The sequence below is a fragment of the Camelina sativa genome, chromosome 6, assembly GCF_030686135.1.
Source record: "Camelina sativa cultivar CO46 ecotype springtype chromosome 6, ASM3068613v1".
In the NCBI taxonomy this organism is placed as follows: domain Eukaryota; kingdom Viridiplantae; phylum Streptophyta; class Magnoliopsida; order Brassicales; family Brassicaceae; genus Camelina; species Camelina sativa.
In genome coordinates, this window is record NC_141885.1 from 19,341,546 (window position 1) to 19,353,885 (window position 12,340).

Genomic DNA, 12,340 nt, shown 5'->3' on the forward strand with positions numbered 1-12,340 from the left:
ATTTCTATTATGATTGTTATTTTTTACAATCAGTGAAACTGACGATATGATGTTCGAAATGAATTCATGTTGTTTTTTTTTTCTATAACTACTTCTACAAAAAAAATTCATGTAGAGATGGAATGTTTCGAAAACTACATCTAGAATAAAAAATGATTGTCTTCTCAAATTTGGAAGACATGGTATTATCTCTATCAATTGAACAGTATAAAATGGTATTCTAATTTGTGCCTGAGGATTCTATATAGTTATAGAGAACAAATACTAGTAGTAATTTACTTCGATAAGCAGCTTTACATCTGATTATTTAATGAATGATACAATGTTTTAAGGAAAATGTTGTTTGACAAAAACCAATGTTTAGAGTTAAGTACAGCTGCATGGACAAGCTAAGATTCGTGTTCGTAACTAGTAGCAACTCTTAAGTCAATAAAGTATCAATAAATAACCATATTTATATCTAAAAATAAGAATAAATAAACATGTAAGTTGAAATATTTAATTGAGGAAAAGTTTTCAGGCGTAGAAAAAAGATACAAAAAACAGTAACAAAAGACAAAAAAAACAAGATAAAAAAACTAAAGCAGATTCCTTGACCTATGTAGTTCATCCATGCTCACAAATACTATTATAACGGTTACGCACTTATGCGTTAGATTCATTATGGCTAATAAGTTTAATTACTGTATTAATTGTTCAAGAAACAAATCTATAACTTTTTGAAGAAAAATCAAAACACAAGAACAAAGAAAAAGAATAGACAGAATTTGAGTATTGAATGATATTCTTAAAAATTTCTTCGTATTTTATAGATAAAAAAAAAATTCTATAGTAATTTTTATATTAAAAAAACCAGGTAAAGATTTGTACCACCATAAAATTAGTTTAATATATGTATATTAAAAATTATTATACTACTTGTTTTGTCTTTCCATGTTCACAATCACAGATTTTGTCTTTGGCTTATTGATATGTCAAACGTCCTTCTCCATGAAATAACAGGAAGACTATAATCTAAAATATTTTCAAACACTCACAATCTTGTTAGATTTTGTTGTGTGTGTATCATGTCATCAGTGTATCTACATGACTACATGTTATGCAAACATTTTCCACACATGTTAACATCAACGCATGGGACTAAATTAGCTATTTAAGCGATATTGTTAAAACACTTTAAACATACATAAGTGATAAGTGTGACTAGTATGTGTATATATTAAAAGAAATTCAAATTTAACACAAAAATATTACCAATCATGATTTGAATGATGTCTTTAAACAATCAAAATGACTAAAAGTAATCGAAAACGTGTTGGATCCAATTGTTTGTATGAATGGATAGAAGATACGCCATGTAGATCAGTAGATCAAAACATGGATCAGATATTCAGATGAAATCAAGTTCTGCTAAATTCGATGTTGTTCTTTGTTGTTGGTCATTATAAATGACTTATACATCCAAAATATCCGGTTTTCTATAGGTTTTAGGGGTTAGTATAGATTCGATTCATGATATATATATATATATATATATATATATCCTAATTACTCAATTTTTTATTATTATTATTAAAAGAACTGTGTTGGTGGTAAATTGCCATTAATCTAATGGTCGCTTAGATATGAAGGCTTCTTTCATATATTAGGTTAGGTAATGGTTAGAAATCCAGAGAATGTATAGTTTATAATGGATAAAGTAGTTTACAGAGAGCTCAATATGCATATAAGTTTAGTCATTCGCTGCAGTCTCACCTACAAGTAAGAATGTATATATTATCTCGTGAATAGATTATTATCGACCGTAAAAAGTCGTCTTTTGTAAGATGTTTTATAATAACATATCGAGTAGCTGACAAAAAAAAGTTAGTGCGATTTATCCATCTTGTTAAGATAATACTGTAGTTTAGGAACTGAGATGCATCCCATAATTATATCTACTAAAAGAAAATTTGTCGGTTTATATAGTGAAGATTAAGCTATATTAATATAGTTTTGACAGTGGAACTGAACCAAACCTTTGTGAAAAAAGTTAATTAGAAGAAAAAGTGGAGAAGAAGAAGACGACAATGTGATTAATTACTTGTTCAACTTGAACACTAGTTTAACACCCACCTCATCACTAACCTTCACTAATTAGTCCATTTTCTAACAATTCAATTTTATTCTCTCTTACTCGTTTTTTCCTTTAAATATTTACTTTTAGCCATTCTTTTACATATTACAATGGCTTTTTAAGTTCCATTTTCTAAAATATCTCTATTTGTTTATATTTTTGTACAACTGTCACTTTTACAATTTTGTGATCATAAAGTTTTTACCTAATTGAGAAATACTTCACGATAGCTTGTAGTATCCTTTATAGCTTGTTGTAGCAATTTTCACCAAGAGAATTTAATGCCATAATTCTTACCATTAGTACTCTGCTATTTAATTATGTTTGTGTATCATGTAAACCAGGATCTATATTACTTTCAAATATAGAACATGGTCCACGGCTATATATAAATTAACCGGCCTTTAATGTAAGTAAACTAACTAACGACTTAGTCATTTGAAGTTTGCATAATATAAGGAATCAACGAGGAGAGGAATCGATCGGAGTGTACCACCCACCCACAACAACGAAGAGTAGGTCAAGTACACATTTATAACCTACGATCAAATATTACGCATTTTGTTTGCCTTCTAGGTGACAACGACCCTATTACATACAATTTACTTTTTCTATATTTTTTGGCTGTCAATTATTTAAGTGTTTATTCAAATGATATACCTATTTAATATTTAACCTATAAATTACGTGCCAACAATGTCTTACTTTACTCATAAGATTAGTCATTTCAGAACAAACAACACAAACTCTGAGTATGAAGAAAATACATAATCTCTCATTTTATTTGATAAATACAGTACAAAGTTTGAATGTTTGCTATAAAGTAAAAAGCCACTAATGATTTATACAACTTTACATATATTAGGTGTCCCTTTACATCAACAAGAATCTGAGCATTAATGAAGAAGATGTTTTAAACAAGAGAATCTGAGCATGAATAGAATTTGTCTTCTTCTTTTTCTTTTTAGGGTAAATTTAGACAGCTTATCCTATTTGTATTTACATTTTTTTTACTACAACATTTTTTTTTTTCAATTTCGTAGTTGTCATGATTTACTAATTAATAAAAAATATTAAAAATGATATGGAAATATGAGACTACATGAAGTCACTTATGATGCAAAATAACCACAAATTTGTTTGGTTTAGTTTCGGTTTGACCAATCTTATATCAATTAAACAAATTTCAAAATAAATCAAAATTGCTCCAAAACCGAAACCTAATTTTTGTTATATTTGATTTCATACATCTTCTCGGAAATTGAGTTGCACACGGTAGTACAATAATGCTAAAGATTGAGTGTTAGGTGCGTTAATTGATATAAAGCTGTAGATATGAAAGACCAAAGTGACAGAGATAGATTCTACTTGCATCAGACCGACACGTAAGCAAAACTTGTTTCAAGCAAACACCGAACCAAAGAATGTGTTCGAGATCACATCGAGAGACAGAGAGATGAGGATTATTGCAATCAGCTTCTTCCAAATCTATTGCGGTTGGGACCATGAAAGACAATCATTTCATATTTTTCATTCCCTAAAGAATCTACTGGTCTGTTTGGTTTTTCATTAACCGGACATTACAATCTTTTGGTTTAGAGAGAACCGAGTTAAGCAGTCATGTCCGTCCCTATCGATTTGATGGAAATGTGGGGGCCTAACCAAAAGTCAGAATCAAGCAAGAAAATGGGGTAATTGAGCATAGCATTTATAAACTTCACCTACAGAAGCTGAAGAAGAAGATCAATGTTTGTGATTGTCAAATAGTGTGGTCCAATTAAAAACGGCATGACAACTTCATGGAAGAATGAAGGGATCTCTATCATACTTATGACTCCTCCTCTCAACTTGGCTATTGGAAGTCCATTTCCGGATTATCCACAACCTGTAGATGCCAGCAACATAAAAAGCATTTGTTTGTACGTCGGGCATATTGACTTGATTACTTTGATAAGCAGAGATTATAACTGTGTTTAACTAGTGAGTAGCCTTCACTCCTTAAGTACCTGCATAACCTGATTCATTTATGGCAACTTGTATATGAGTGTGCGGTGTGTGATACGATATTACACTCCATGTCAAACCTCAGATTGGAATATCAATCAAAACTCAACATGAAATGCTTTTGATAAGGAAATCAAAGAACCAGCAAAAAGTTCATGGACACACCGTTGATAGCGTACTCTACAATCTTTAGTTCACCAAACAGATGATATGATCTATTGGACTCTCACAAGAGATGGCGGGAATACCAAAAAGAGTTGTAGCCCATAACAACATTCAGAGCAACAAGCAAGCAAGTGTTAAGTTGCCTGAATGATATAGCGAAACTATTAGGCTTCACTGTTCTTTTGGAACCAAGGAACAAGATGTACATAATAAGCATCTAGACTATGATTCAAATCCATCATTAAATCAAACCAAGTATTCAACTTATGAACTTTATATAAACCAACTAAAGAGACACAACTTAAGATGATCAAGAAAAGCATGCTACAGAACATCCATCAAAATCACATTTTCCAATTCTTATGATCCCCGTAAAAACATTGCAATTATTCCCATCAACTAGTTGATCCAGCCATCTCCTCAGCCATCTCACGCTGCGCCTTCTCCGAAAAAAGCTTTGTTGCTATCATATTATCCATAAAATACTCTCTGTAAGGATGATTCTTGGGAACAAGTTTCCGAAACTTATCAAACTGTTCTTCTGCCTTGTCTTTCTTCTTCAGCAATGTGTATATCATTCCCTGACACAGATACGGCCTGAAATCTCTTGGTTCCTCCTTCTCAAGCTCTTGATAAAGCTCCAATGCTTCGCTATGCTTTCCTTCAATGACCCGAATCTGCGCCACGAGTAGCTTAAAATCCCTAAAATCGTTATCATTACCCTCTTTTTTGCACTTCAACATTGCTTCCTCAATTCTATTCTCAACATCTTTCAAATCAAGACCTGCGTCGGAATACGCCATAAGCAAACCGTGATAAGCTTCAACATGAAGCGGGTCTTTAGCCAGAATCTCTTCAAAACCAGTTTTAGCCAAGTCAAGATCTCCACTGTAGGTAAAGATGTTAGCTTTCAAAACTGGCCATTCCTTTTCATCAGGTTCCAATTTTATCAAACGATCAATCACTTCTACGGCTTCTGTAAGCTTTCGAGATCTGATCTTTACCTCCATCAAAGAACGAAGAGCGTCGACATCAGAAGGGTGAGTTATCAAATGCTCATCAAGCGCTCTCTCTTCTTCTTCCAAGGTAACGTTTTCTTTGCTCTCAACTGTCGGCGGAGGCGCGACTGGAGCTGCAATCGCCGGCGATTTGAGAATGAGATTCGCCATAAGCAGAGCCGCGGCGGTTGTTAGAGTGATGCATGTTGATTTGAAGAGACGGAAAGGTGTGGACTTTGGGAGAGGGGTTACAGAGTTTTGAAATTTGGAGGAAGACGAAGCTTTGATTGAAGCGCATTTGGAAGATGGAATTGGTCGGATTGAGGCTCTGAAGGAGTTCTTCGGGAGCGATGAAGAAGAGGTGTGGTGGGTGAAGGAAAGATGAAACGGTTGGTGATGGAGCTGTAGCTTCCCTAGAGACTCCATGATTGTGAAAAGAGATAGGTAAACCCTAAAACCCTCTGAACGGTAAAAGAGATTAGGTGAAGAAGATGAAGATCAGGCCTTTCGAGTCCGGTCGAATATTCTCTCCACGCTTCTGCTTCATACGATGTCGTTTTGGTCTTTGATGGGCCTCACATTGCACTTTGACGGTTTGACCTATCAAAAGTAAATAATGTTTCAGATTGATACCACATTCGAACACACTTTGTGGTGTAAACTGTGAAGTAACTGTAATAACTCTTACAACCGCCATGGAGTAGTAACAGTTGTGGCCGGAAAACGATTCCAAAGAAACCAAAACAACAACAGACAAGGAAAAACAAGGCACAAGCCTTTCTCCCTTTCTTTCATTTTCTATACATGAAAATATATGATAAAAAGGCTACAAAAACCCAGGAAAGTGAAGGATACACAGAAACTGCAGATTTATCCAAACATCAATCTGCTGTTTCTTCTTCTTTCTCAGTTCTTGTGATTATATAAAAATGGGTGGGGGTTTGGGTTAAAGGGTATACTTTGTTCCCGGATTCTTGTGAAGAAGGGGTGGTTCAGTGCTTCTCTTGCCTTGAACCTCTCTGATGGATCATATCGAAGCAGCCCTTGTATTAGATCTATCAAATCACCAGCTGAGTGATCCACATGCTGCATTATCAGATTCTGCATAATGCCAAAAACAGAGGTGTCCCGATTTCAATATTGCACATTAGCGAATGTCAAGTGTCAAAGTTACTTAATTGATTTCACTGAGATATTATTTACCGGTAACCGGGGAAGCTTCCATACTGCTTTTAAGCTGTCTCTTGATGTCGCACCTTCAGGCCAATCTAACTTTGCACCTCGCCTGAAGTATTTCTCAGAGCGCCGGCTGCAAGAACCGTTTTGAGTTTGATATAAGAAATTACAGTTCAATTTATTTGCCGCTGCTGCAAATACGAAGGTCTTGTTGTTCTTACTCAGCTCTGAGCACCATATGAGTCGGTAATGGTCCTAAGACCCTTTCCATCATGGCCAAATGCTCCAAGTTTTCATGCGTTTGGAAAAGTGCTTCTCCCTGCAAGTTTCATCAAGGAGAAATGTTTATGAAGAGTTGGTGAGATGTGGTGTACCGAATAACACGAAAACAGAGAGTTACTCACCGAACAAAGTTCAACAAGTATGCAACCAATACTCCACAGATCACATGGATAGTTCCATCCAACCCCTGTGATAACATTCCAGAATTTCAAATACCGATAGCTAAAAAAAATCATGTGTCAAAGTCATATAAGTCTACCTAAGATAACTTCTGGCGCGCGGTAATGCCTTGTGGATACAATGTAGTTATGGTCTTGATGATCAAACGTTGTACTTCCGAAATCAATGAGCTTGATGGCACTTGACTTGGGCAGGTTTTTGAAGTACGACCCATCTTTGGTGGGTCGTGATAGAAACTAAAGTTTCATGACCACAAAGGAAAAATTACTTGAGTTGTACAAGTTCTTCATGAATGGATATCATAATTTATAAAAGCCCTGAACCTGAATGAGTCCAGATTGGGGATGATTGATTACTCACCTTATAATCAGGTATTTTGATATACTCAGACGACACAAGAAGAATGTTCTCCGGCTTCAAATCCGTGTGAATCAGCCGTAGGTCGTGCATGTCTGTCAGAATAGAATGAACCACGAGTGAGTACACTAATAAACAAAAAGTCTCCAGAAATAATAACTGTTTGAGCAATATGCAGTAATCTAATGAGAAACATTAAGTAATAACTATTAACACCTAAGTCTTATATCAAAAGTTCCAGAAAGTAAAATTTGTGGCACTAATGGGACAACTATATAGAAGAATGGATCAAGAATAGTCCACACACATGCTACAGACTCCAAAAGTTGTCTGCCAAGCTCCCGAACAAGGTCAATGGGAAATGAACGGTAGCTGTTTTTGCGGAGAAAATCATATAAGCTTGGTCCAAGCTTCTCAAATACCTGTTGAAACCATTTAAACCCATCCGCAAGTTCTTATAACTCACATAATATTCGGGCATGAAGGAAATTGTATTTTCCCCTCAAACTTATCAAGTAAAAGTAACAGTACTTACAATACAAATATGATTACGATAGTCAAACCAATTCCGAATTTGCACACAACTGCAAGGAATCGAAAAGCTTATACCAAATGCAATAAATTTGACACTAAAAAAAAAATTAGTTAAGAGGAAGAGAAATATTCTTACCGAGAACCACCAACATCATGCCTTGTAAGCCTTTGCAACACGTCAATTTCTATCATGGCAGCTTCACGATACTTGTTTATGGAACGTATAACTTTGATTGCAACGACTTCTTTGTTTTTATTATCAAAACATTCCAGTACTTGTCCAAATGTACCTGCCAAAATACAATCCAAACGAATTATGAAACTACATACTTTGATATTAGGAAACCCTACTTTTGACTTAAAGCAAGAGGATACCAACCTTCACCCATTTTGCTGAGAATTTGATCTGCACGCACAATAGAAGAGGCATGTCAGAGTAACGAACTTAACCTCCATGATAAACTGTGTGAAACAGATAAAGATGTGGAAAGACTCTGTAACATTAAGACTCACATCGTGGAGTCAAAGTATCTCCAACAACAAAGACATAATGGCCGTCTTTATCATCTGGTCTCCAGGGAGGAGAGCCCTGACGAGGAAGACCATTATAGAACATGTTTGGATAAACCAAATTGGGAACTACTCCACTCGCAAACTCTGGAGCATAGTACAACGGTGGTTGAAATACCTGAAAAAAAAAAAGATAAAAAAAAAAACACACCAGCTGAAACTTAGCTCAAGCACACACAAAAAAAGTCTTAATTTTTAGGTAGTCAAAACACAGACAACGAGTAAAATCCAATTTTTTTTAACAAAGGACCCTGAGATATGGATAACAACAAAACAAAAGAACAGCTCTTTGAAACCAATACAAATAGAAAAAGACAAACAGTATCTGGACAATTGAATTACCGAGAGGGGAGGAGGAGGAGGAGGAGGAAGAAGAGGAGCAACATCCCAAGCCAATCGAGGCCGTTTCCTGGGACGCTTATCAGCGATCCTATGAGGGAATTCAACATTCCTCTGAGTTTCCAAGATCATCGCGATCGAGCTTGCTTTATCACGATGCACACTGCTTTGCATAAATGCTTATACAAAAAAAAACGCAAATCCAGAGCTGAAATTAAAAAAAAAAAAAAAAATCCAGATATGAACAAAGAGAGAACTGTAATTCTGATAAAATTCGAATCGAATTAAGGGAGATGAGATTCCGAAATTTAAAAACCCTAATAATCTTCGATTTGGGGAAGATCTATCTCACCAAAAAAAAAAAAAAGATAACTAAAAAAGGTGGGAAAAGTAACAGAAAATATATATAAAATAAAAAAAAGCATAAGTAATGTAGCTTAAAAAAATCTAACCGCAAATCTCTCTCTCACAGATTGAATTTAAACACTGCCGTAAATTTTGATCATCGGAATTCAGATCGGGAGATACAAAAAACGCTTACTCAATTTGGAATTGCAGGAAAAAAAAAGCTCAGGAGGACAAATAATATTTTAACAGCGAAAGAGACTGATTAGAACAGAGAGATAGAGAGAGAGAGAGAGAGAGCGAACCTGAAGAAGAAAGAGAACGGCGGAGGAAAGAAAGAGAGAGGCTCTTAATGGGCTTTTTTAGTAAGGCCTTCAATTAAATAAATATATCCGTTGACTGAAAGAACCACGTGCTGTTGTTGTTCAGGGGTAAAAATGACTCGGAGTTCAGCTGTTGAATATTTGAAAAAGCACGATGTTTTCACCCCAATAATGGGCTTTATTTATTCAGGCCTTTTTCATTAAATACCCATCGACTAAAGAACGACATGTTGTTTAGGAGAAAGAACAACATGGAGTTCCGTTTTCAAGCATTAGAACAGCGCGATGTTTTGTTCAGAGTATTTTTTTTAATATTGAGCAGAGTCGTTGAAGGGAGGAAAAAAATCTGAAAGCAGCAATGGAGATAGCCGCCGTAAGTAGCACTGTCTCCGTCGCGCCGCAATCGCGTCAACTGTTGAATGCGTTCTCCAGGAATCTAGGATCCGTCTCTTCTCTTTCGTTCGGTTTCTTCGAGAAAGAGTATTGCTTTAAGAGCTCTAGGCTTCGCGTGTCTGCTTCAGCCTCCATGGATGCCCTCACTGCCGAGAAAATCTCTCCGGCGGCGAGTTTTCTCGACAAGAGAGAAAACGGAGTTGTTCATTTCGTGAAGTACCATGGCCTCGGCAATGACTTCATTTTGGTACTTTTTTTGTTCTCTGTTGAACTCTCAATATGTAAATTTGACCCGACATGTCTCGGACGTTTTTCAAGTTTTGTCTTTTTTGGGAATTGGGTTTTGTAGGTTGATAACAGAGACTCATCGGAACCTAAGATTACTCAAGAGCAGGCGGCGAAGCTGTGCGATCGAAACTTCGGTGTTGGTGCTGATGGAGTGATATTTGCAATGCCGGGAGTCAATGGTACTGATTACACAATGAGGATATTCAATTCAGATGGTAGTGAACCAGAGGTGGGCTTTTCTATGATAAAGTCTGTTGATTTTGGAGTTGATATGTTTGTGTGAGTTGTTATAGCGCTTGAAGTCATTGGCTTTTGATTTTCTTATTGTAGATGTGTGGCAATGGAGTTCGATGCTTTGCTAGGTTCATTGCTGAGCTTGAAAATCTTCAAGGAAAACATAGGTATATCTATATATATATATATATATATGTTTAAGAGAAATCTGTTGAGTGTTCTGAATTTAGTAATGCTTGAATAATCTCTGAAGTCTTCTTTATCTGTTTGGATAGTTTTACAATACATACAGGTGCTGGCTTGATTGTTCCAGAAATTCAAGATGATGGACAGGTAAATCATTTGGATTGATGTCTCGTTTAAGGTTTATTTGAGTTCATGATGATGGATACAGTTATGAATTATTTATCGTTTCTTTTTTTCTTGTTGTTGACTGCGTTGTGATTGATATATGTGTACAGGTTAAGGTTGACATGGGGACACCAATTCTTAAAGCACAAGATGTGCCCACGAAGTTGCCAGGGAACAAAGGTGAAGCTGTTGTTCAGGCAGAGCTAGTTGTTGATGGAGTAAGCTGGAATGTGACGTGTGTTAGTATGGGCAATCCTCACTGTATCACATTTGGTAAAAAGGGTGGACCGGTGCGTGTTTGCTTTCTAAACTTCTAGTTATGTTATTTGTCTACACATGGAATTTCTTATCATTTGTAGTTTTCCTTTGTGTGTCAACCAGAGTCTTAAAGTTGATGAATTGAACTTACCAGAGATTGGTCCAAAGTTCGAGCATCATGAAATGTTCCCAGCTCGAACTAACACAGGTTAGTGGAAATTCATGTGCAGATTAATCCAGATTTCCATGGATAGATACATTAAGACTTCTCTGTATTTGTATTTATACTCCTCAAGTTGTCTTACTGTTCTTTGGGTTTACCTGCAGAATTTGTTGAGGTCTTATCACGTTCTCATTTGAAAATGCGTGTGTGGGAGCGCGGAGCAGGTCAGCTAATTCCCCCAAATCTTCAGATAATTTTCTTAGTTGATTATCAACAGTCTCTGTATCCCTATATGCTTAATGCTTAAGCATACTTAAAACTGCAGGAGCAACTCTGGCCTGTGGAACTGGAGCTTGTGCTCTGGTTGTTGCAGCAGTCCTTGAAGGTCGAGCCAACAGGGTAAGTTTGGAATTTCAGAACTAAAAAACTAGATAACAGTTTGCAAAATGGTACATTTTCAGATTATACAATGGTATGCAGCTCCTAGTCCTCCATATATACACATAAATTATGATAGTTGAGGGAAAAAGATGTGTGTAGATAAACAGAAGAGTGGATTAGCGTTTTTAAGCTTTTCTTTAGAAACCTGACTTTTGCAATGAATGGTTAGATGATTTGATTGGTAGGCGATTGATGAGATTATGATCTTACTAAGTAGTTTTCATTTCTTGTATATTCATTTGCGGTTAAATAGTTTTCATGTCTTGTGGGAGAATCTTGTATTCCTTTTTTGGGGTTCTTCACTCTCAATTACTACTATTGAGTTTATACCTCGATAGAGATGTGACAGACACAAATGTTATTAGCTGCATGAGGTTATACATATACATGTTGACCTGAAAAGCTCCTCTTATATTTTGTGTATTGGTTTATGGTGGAACAGAAATGCACGGTGGATCTACCAGGCGGACCATTGGAAATAGAGTGGAAACAAGAAGACAACCATATCTACATGACGGGTCCTGCGGAAGCTGTTTTCTACGGATCAGCGCTGCTCTAATGACTTGTCCTCTCACTGTTGTTGTTCTTCTGGGGTCTGTTATCTAATCCAAACGTGTGCTAAGCTCTTACATGTCCTGCCTAGATTGTGTTTCATGGATTTGTTTATGCACTTCTACTGTTTTCAGAGTAAAAAATTCCAAACCTTTTGAATTGTTGCATTTATGTTCATAATTTTTTTTCTTTTTCTCGGAATATAACTCTCTACACTGATGGTTAAACTTGAATCTCAAGCAGACAGAAACTGTCCAACGCCGTGGTTGTA

General features: G+C 35.9%; 3 protein-coding genes across 24 annotated transcripts; 1 reads left to right on the forward strand and 2 right to left on the reverse strand.

The window, feature by feature from the left end:
* Window positions 1-4,510: 4,510 nt before the first annotated feature.
* LOC104791622 (protein SLOW GREEN 1, chloroplastic) lies at window positions 4,511-5,709 on the reverse strand. Its single transcript, XM_010517549.3, has one exon. The coding sequence runs from the start codon at window positions 5,707-5,709 to the stop codon at window positions 4,681-4,683; it is 1,029 nt and encodes a 342-aa protein (XP_010515851.2). The 3' UTR covers window positions 4,511-4,680.
* LOC104791623 (serine/threonine-protein kinase AFC1) lies at window positions 4,511-9,505 on the reverse strand. Of its 22 annotated transcripts, none has more exons than XM_087454137.1 (14): window positions 9,372-9,429; window positions 8,725-8,929; window positions 8,326-8,500; window positions 8,192-8,218; window positions 7,949-8,102; window positions 7,814-7,862; window positions 7,586-7,700; window positions 7,282-7,373; window positions 7,001-7,157; window positions 6,864-6,928; window positions 6,681-6,778; window positions 6,487-6,592; window positions 6,243-6,384; window positions 4,511-5,883 (listed from the first exon to the last, which is right to left on the reverse strand). In XM_087454137.1, exons 2-14 carry the CDS (start codon window positions 8,893-8,895, stop codon window positions 5,762-5,764), a joined length of 1,473 nt encoding a protein of 490 aa, XP_087310263.1. In that variant the 5' UTR covers window positions 8,896-8,929; window positions 9,372-9,429; the 3' UTR covers window positions 4,511-5,761. The 22 variants fall into 22 exon arrangements, with proteins under 22 accessions (XP_087310263.1, XP_010515855.1, XP_087310268.1 ...); XM_010517553.3 differs by having other exon boundaries at window positions 5,972-6,384; window positions 9,372-9,423; XM_087454142.1 differs by having other exon boundaries at window positions 5,972-6,384; window positions 8,725-8,900; window positions 9,372-9,422.
* LOC104791624 (diaminopimelate epimerase, chloroplastic) lies at window positions 9,190-12,230 on the forward strand. The gene is made up of 9 exons (XM_010517554.2): window positions 9,190-10,029; window positions 10,132-10,299; window positions 10,401-10,471; window positions 10,580-10,637; window positions 10,766-10,945; window positions 11,037-11,121; window positions 11,241-11,300; window positions 11,402-11,475; window positions 11,960-12,230. The coding sequence occupies exons 1-9, from the start codon at window positions 9,748-9,750 to the stop codon at window positions 12,074-12,076; spliced, it is 1,095 nt and encodes a 364-aa protein (XP_010515856.1). The 5' UTR covers window positions 9,190-9,747; the 3' UTR covers window positions 12,077-12,230.
* The last annotated feature ends 110 nt before the right edge of the window (window positions 12,231-12,340 follow it).

Bases quoted from the DNA above. Each gene is read 5' to 3' on its own strand.
- LOC104791622 (XM_010517549.3), bottom strand. From the start codon at position 5,709: ATGGAGTCTCTAGGGAAGCTACAGCTCCATCACCAACCGTTTCATCTT.
- LOC104791623 (XM_087454137.1), bottom strand. From the start codon at position 8,895: ATGCAAAGCAGTGTGCATCGTGATAAAGCAAGCTCGATCGCGATGATC. The intron at 7,701-7,813 runs GTAAGTACTGTT...TGGTTTCAACAG, and splicing joins ATCGTAATCATATTTGTATT to GTATTTGAGAAGCTTGGACC. The intron at 6,929-7,000 runs GTAGACTTATAT...ATGTTATCACAG, and splicing joins CGCGCCAGAAGTTATCTTAG to GGGTTGGATGGAACTATCCA.
- LOC104791624 (XM_010517554.2), top strand. From the start codon at position 9,748: ATGGAGATAGCCGCCGTAAGTAGCACTGTCTCCGTCGCGCCGCAATCG. The intron at 10,300-10,400 runs GTGGGCTTTTCT...TTCTTATTGTAG, and splicing joins CAGATGGTAGTGAACCAGAG to ATGTGTGGCAATGGAGTTCG. The intron at 11,301-11,401 runs GTCAGCTAATTC...TTAAAACTGCAG, and splicing joins TGTGTGGGAGCGCGGAGCAG to GAGCAACTCTGGCCTGTGGA.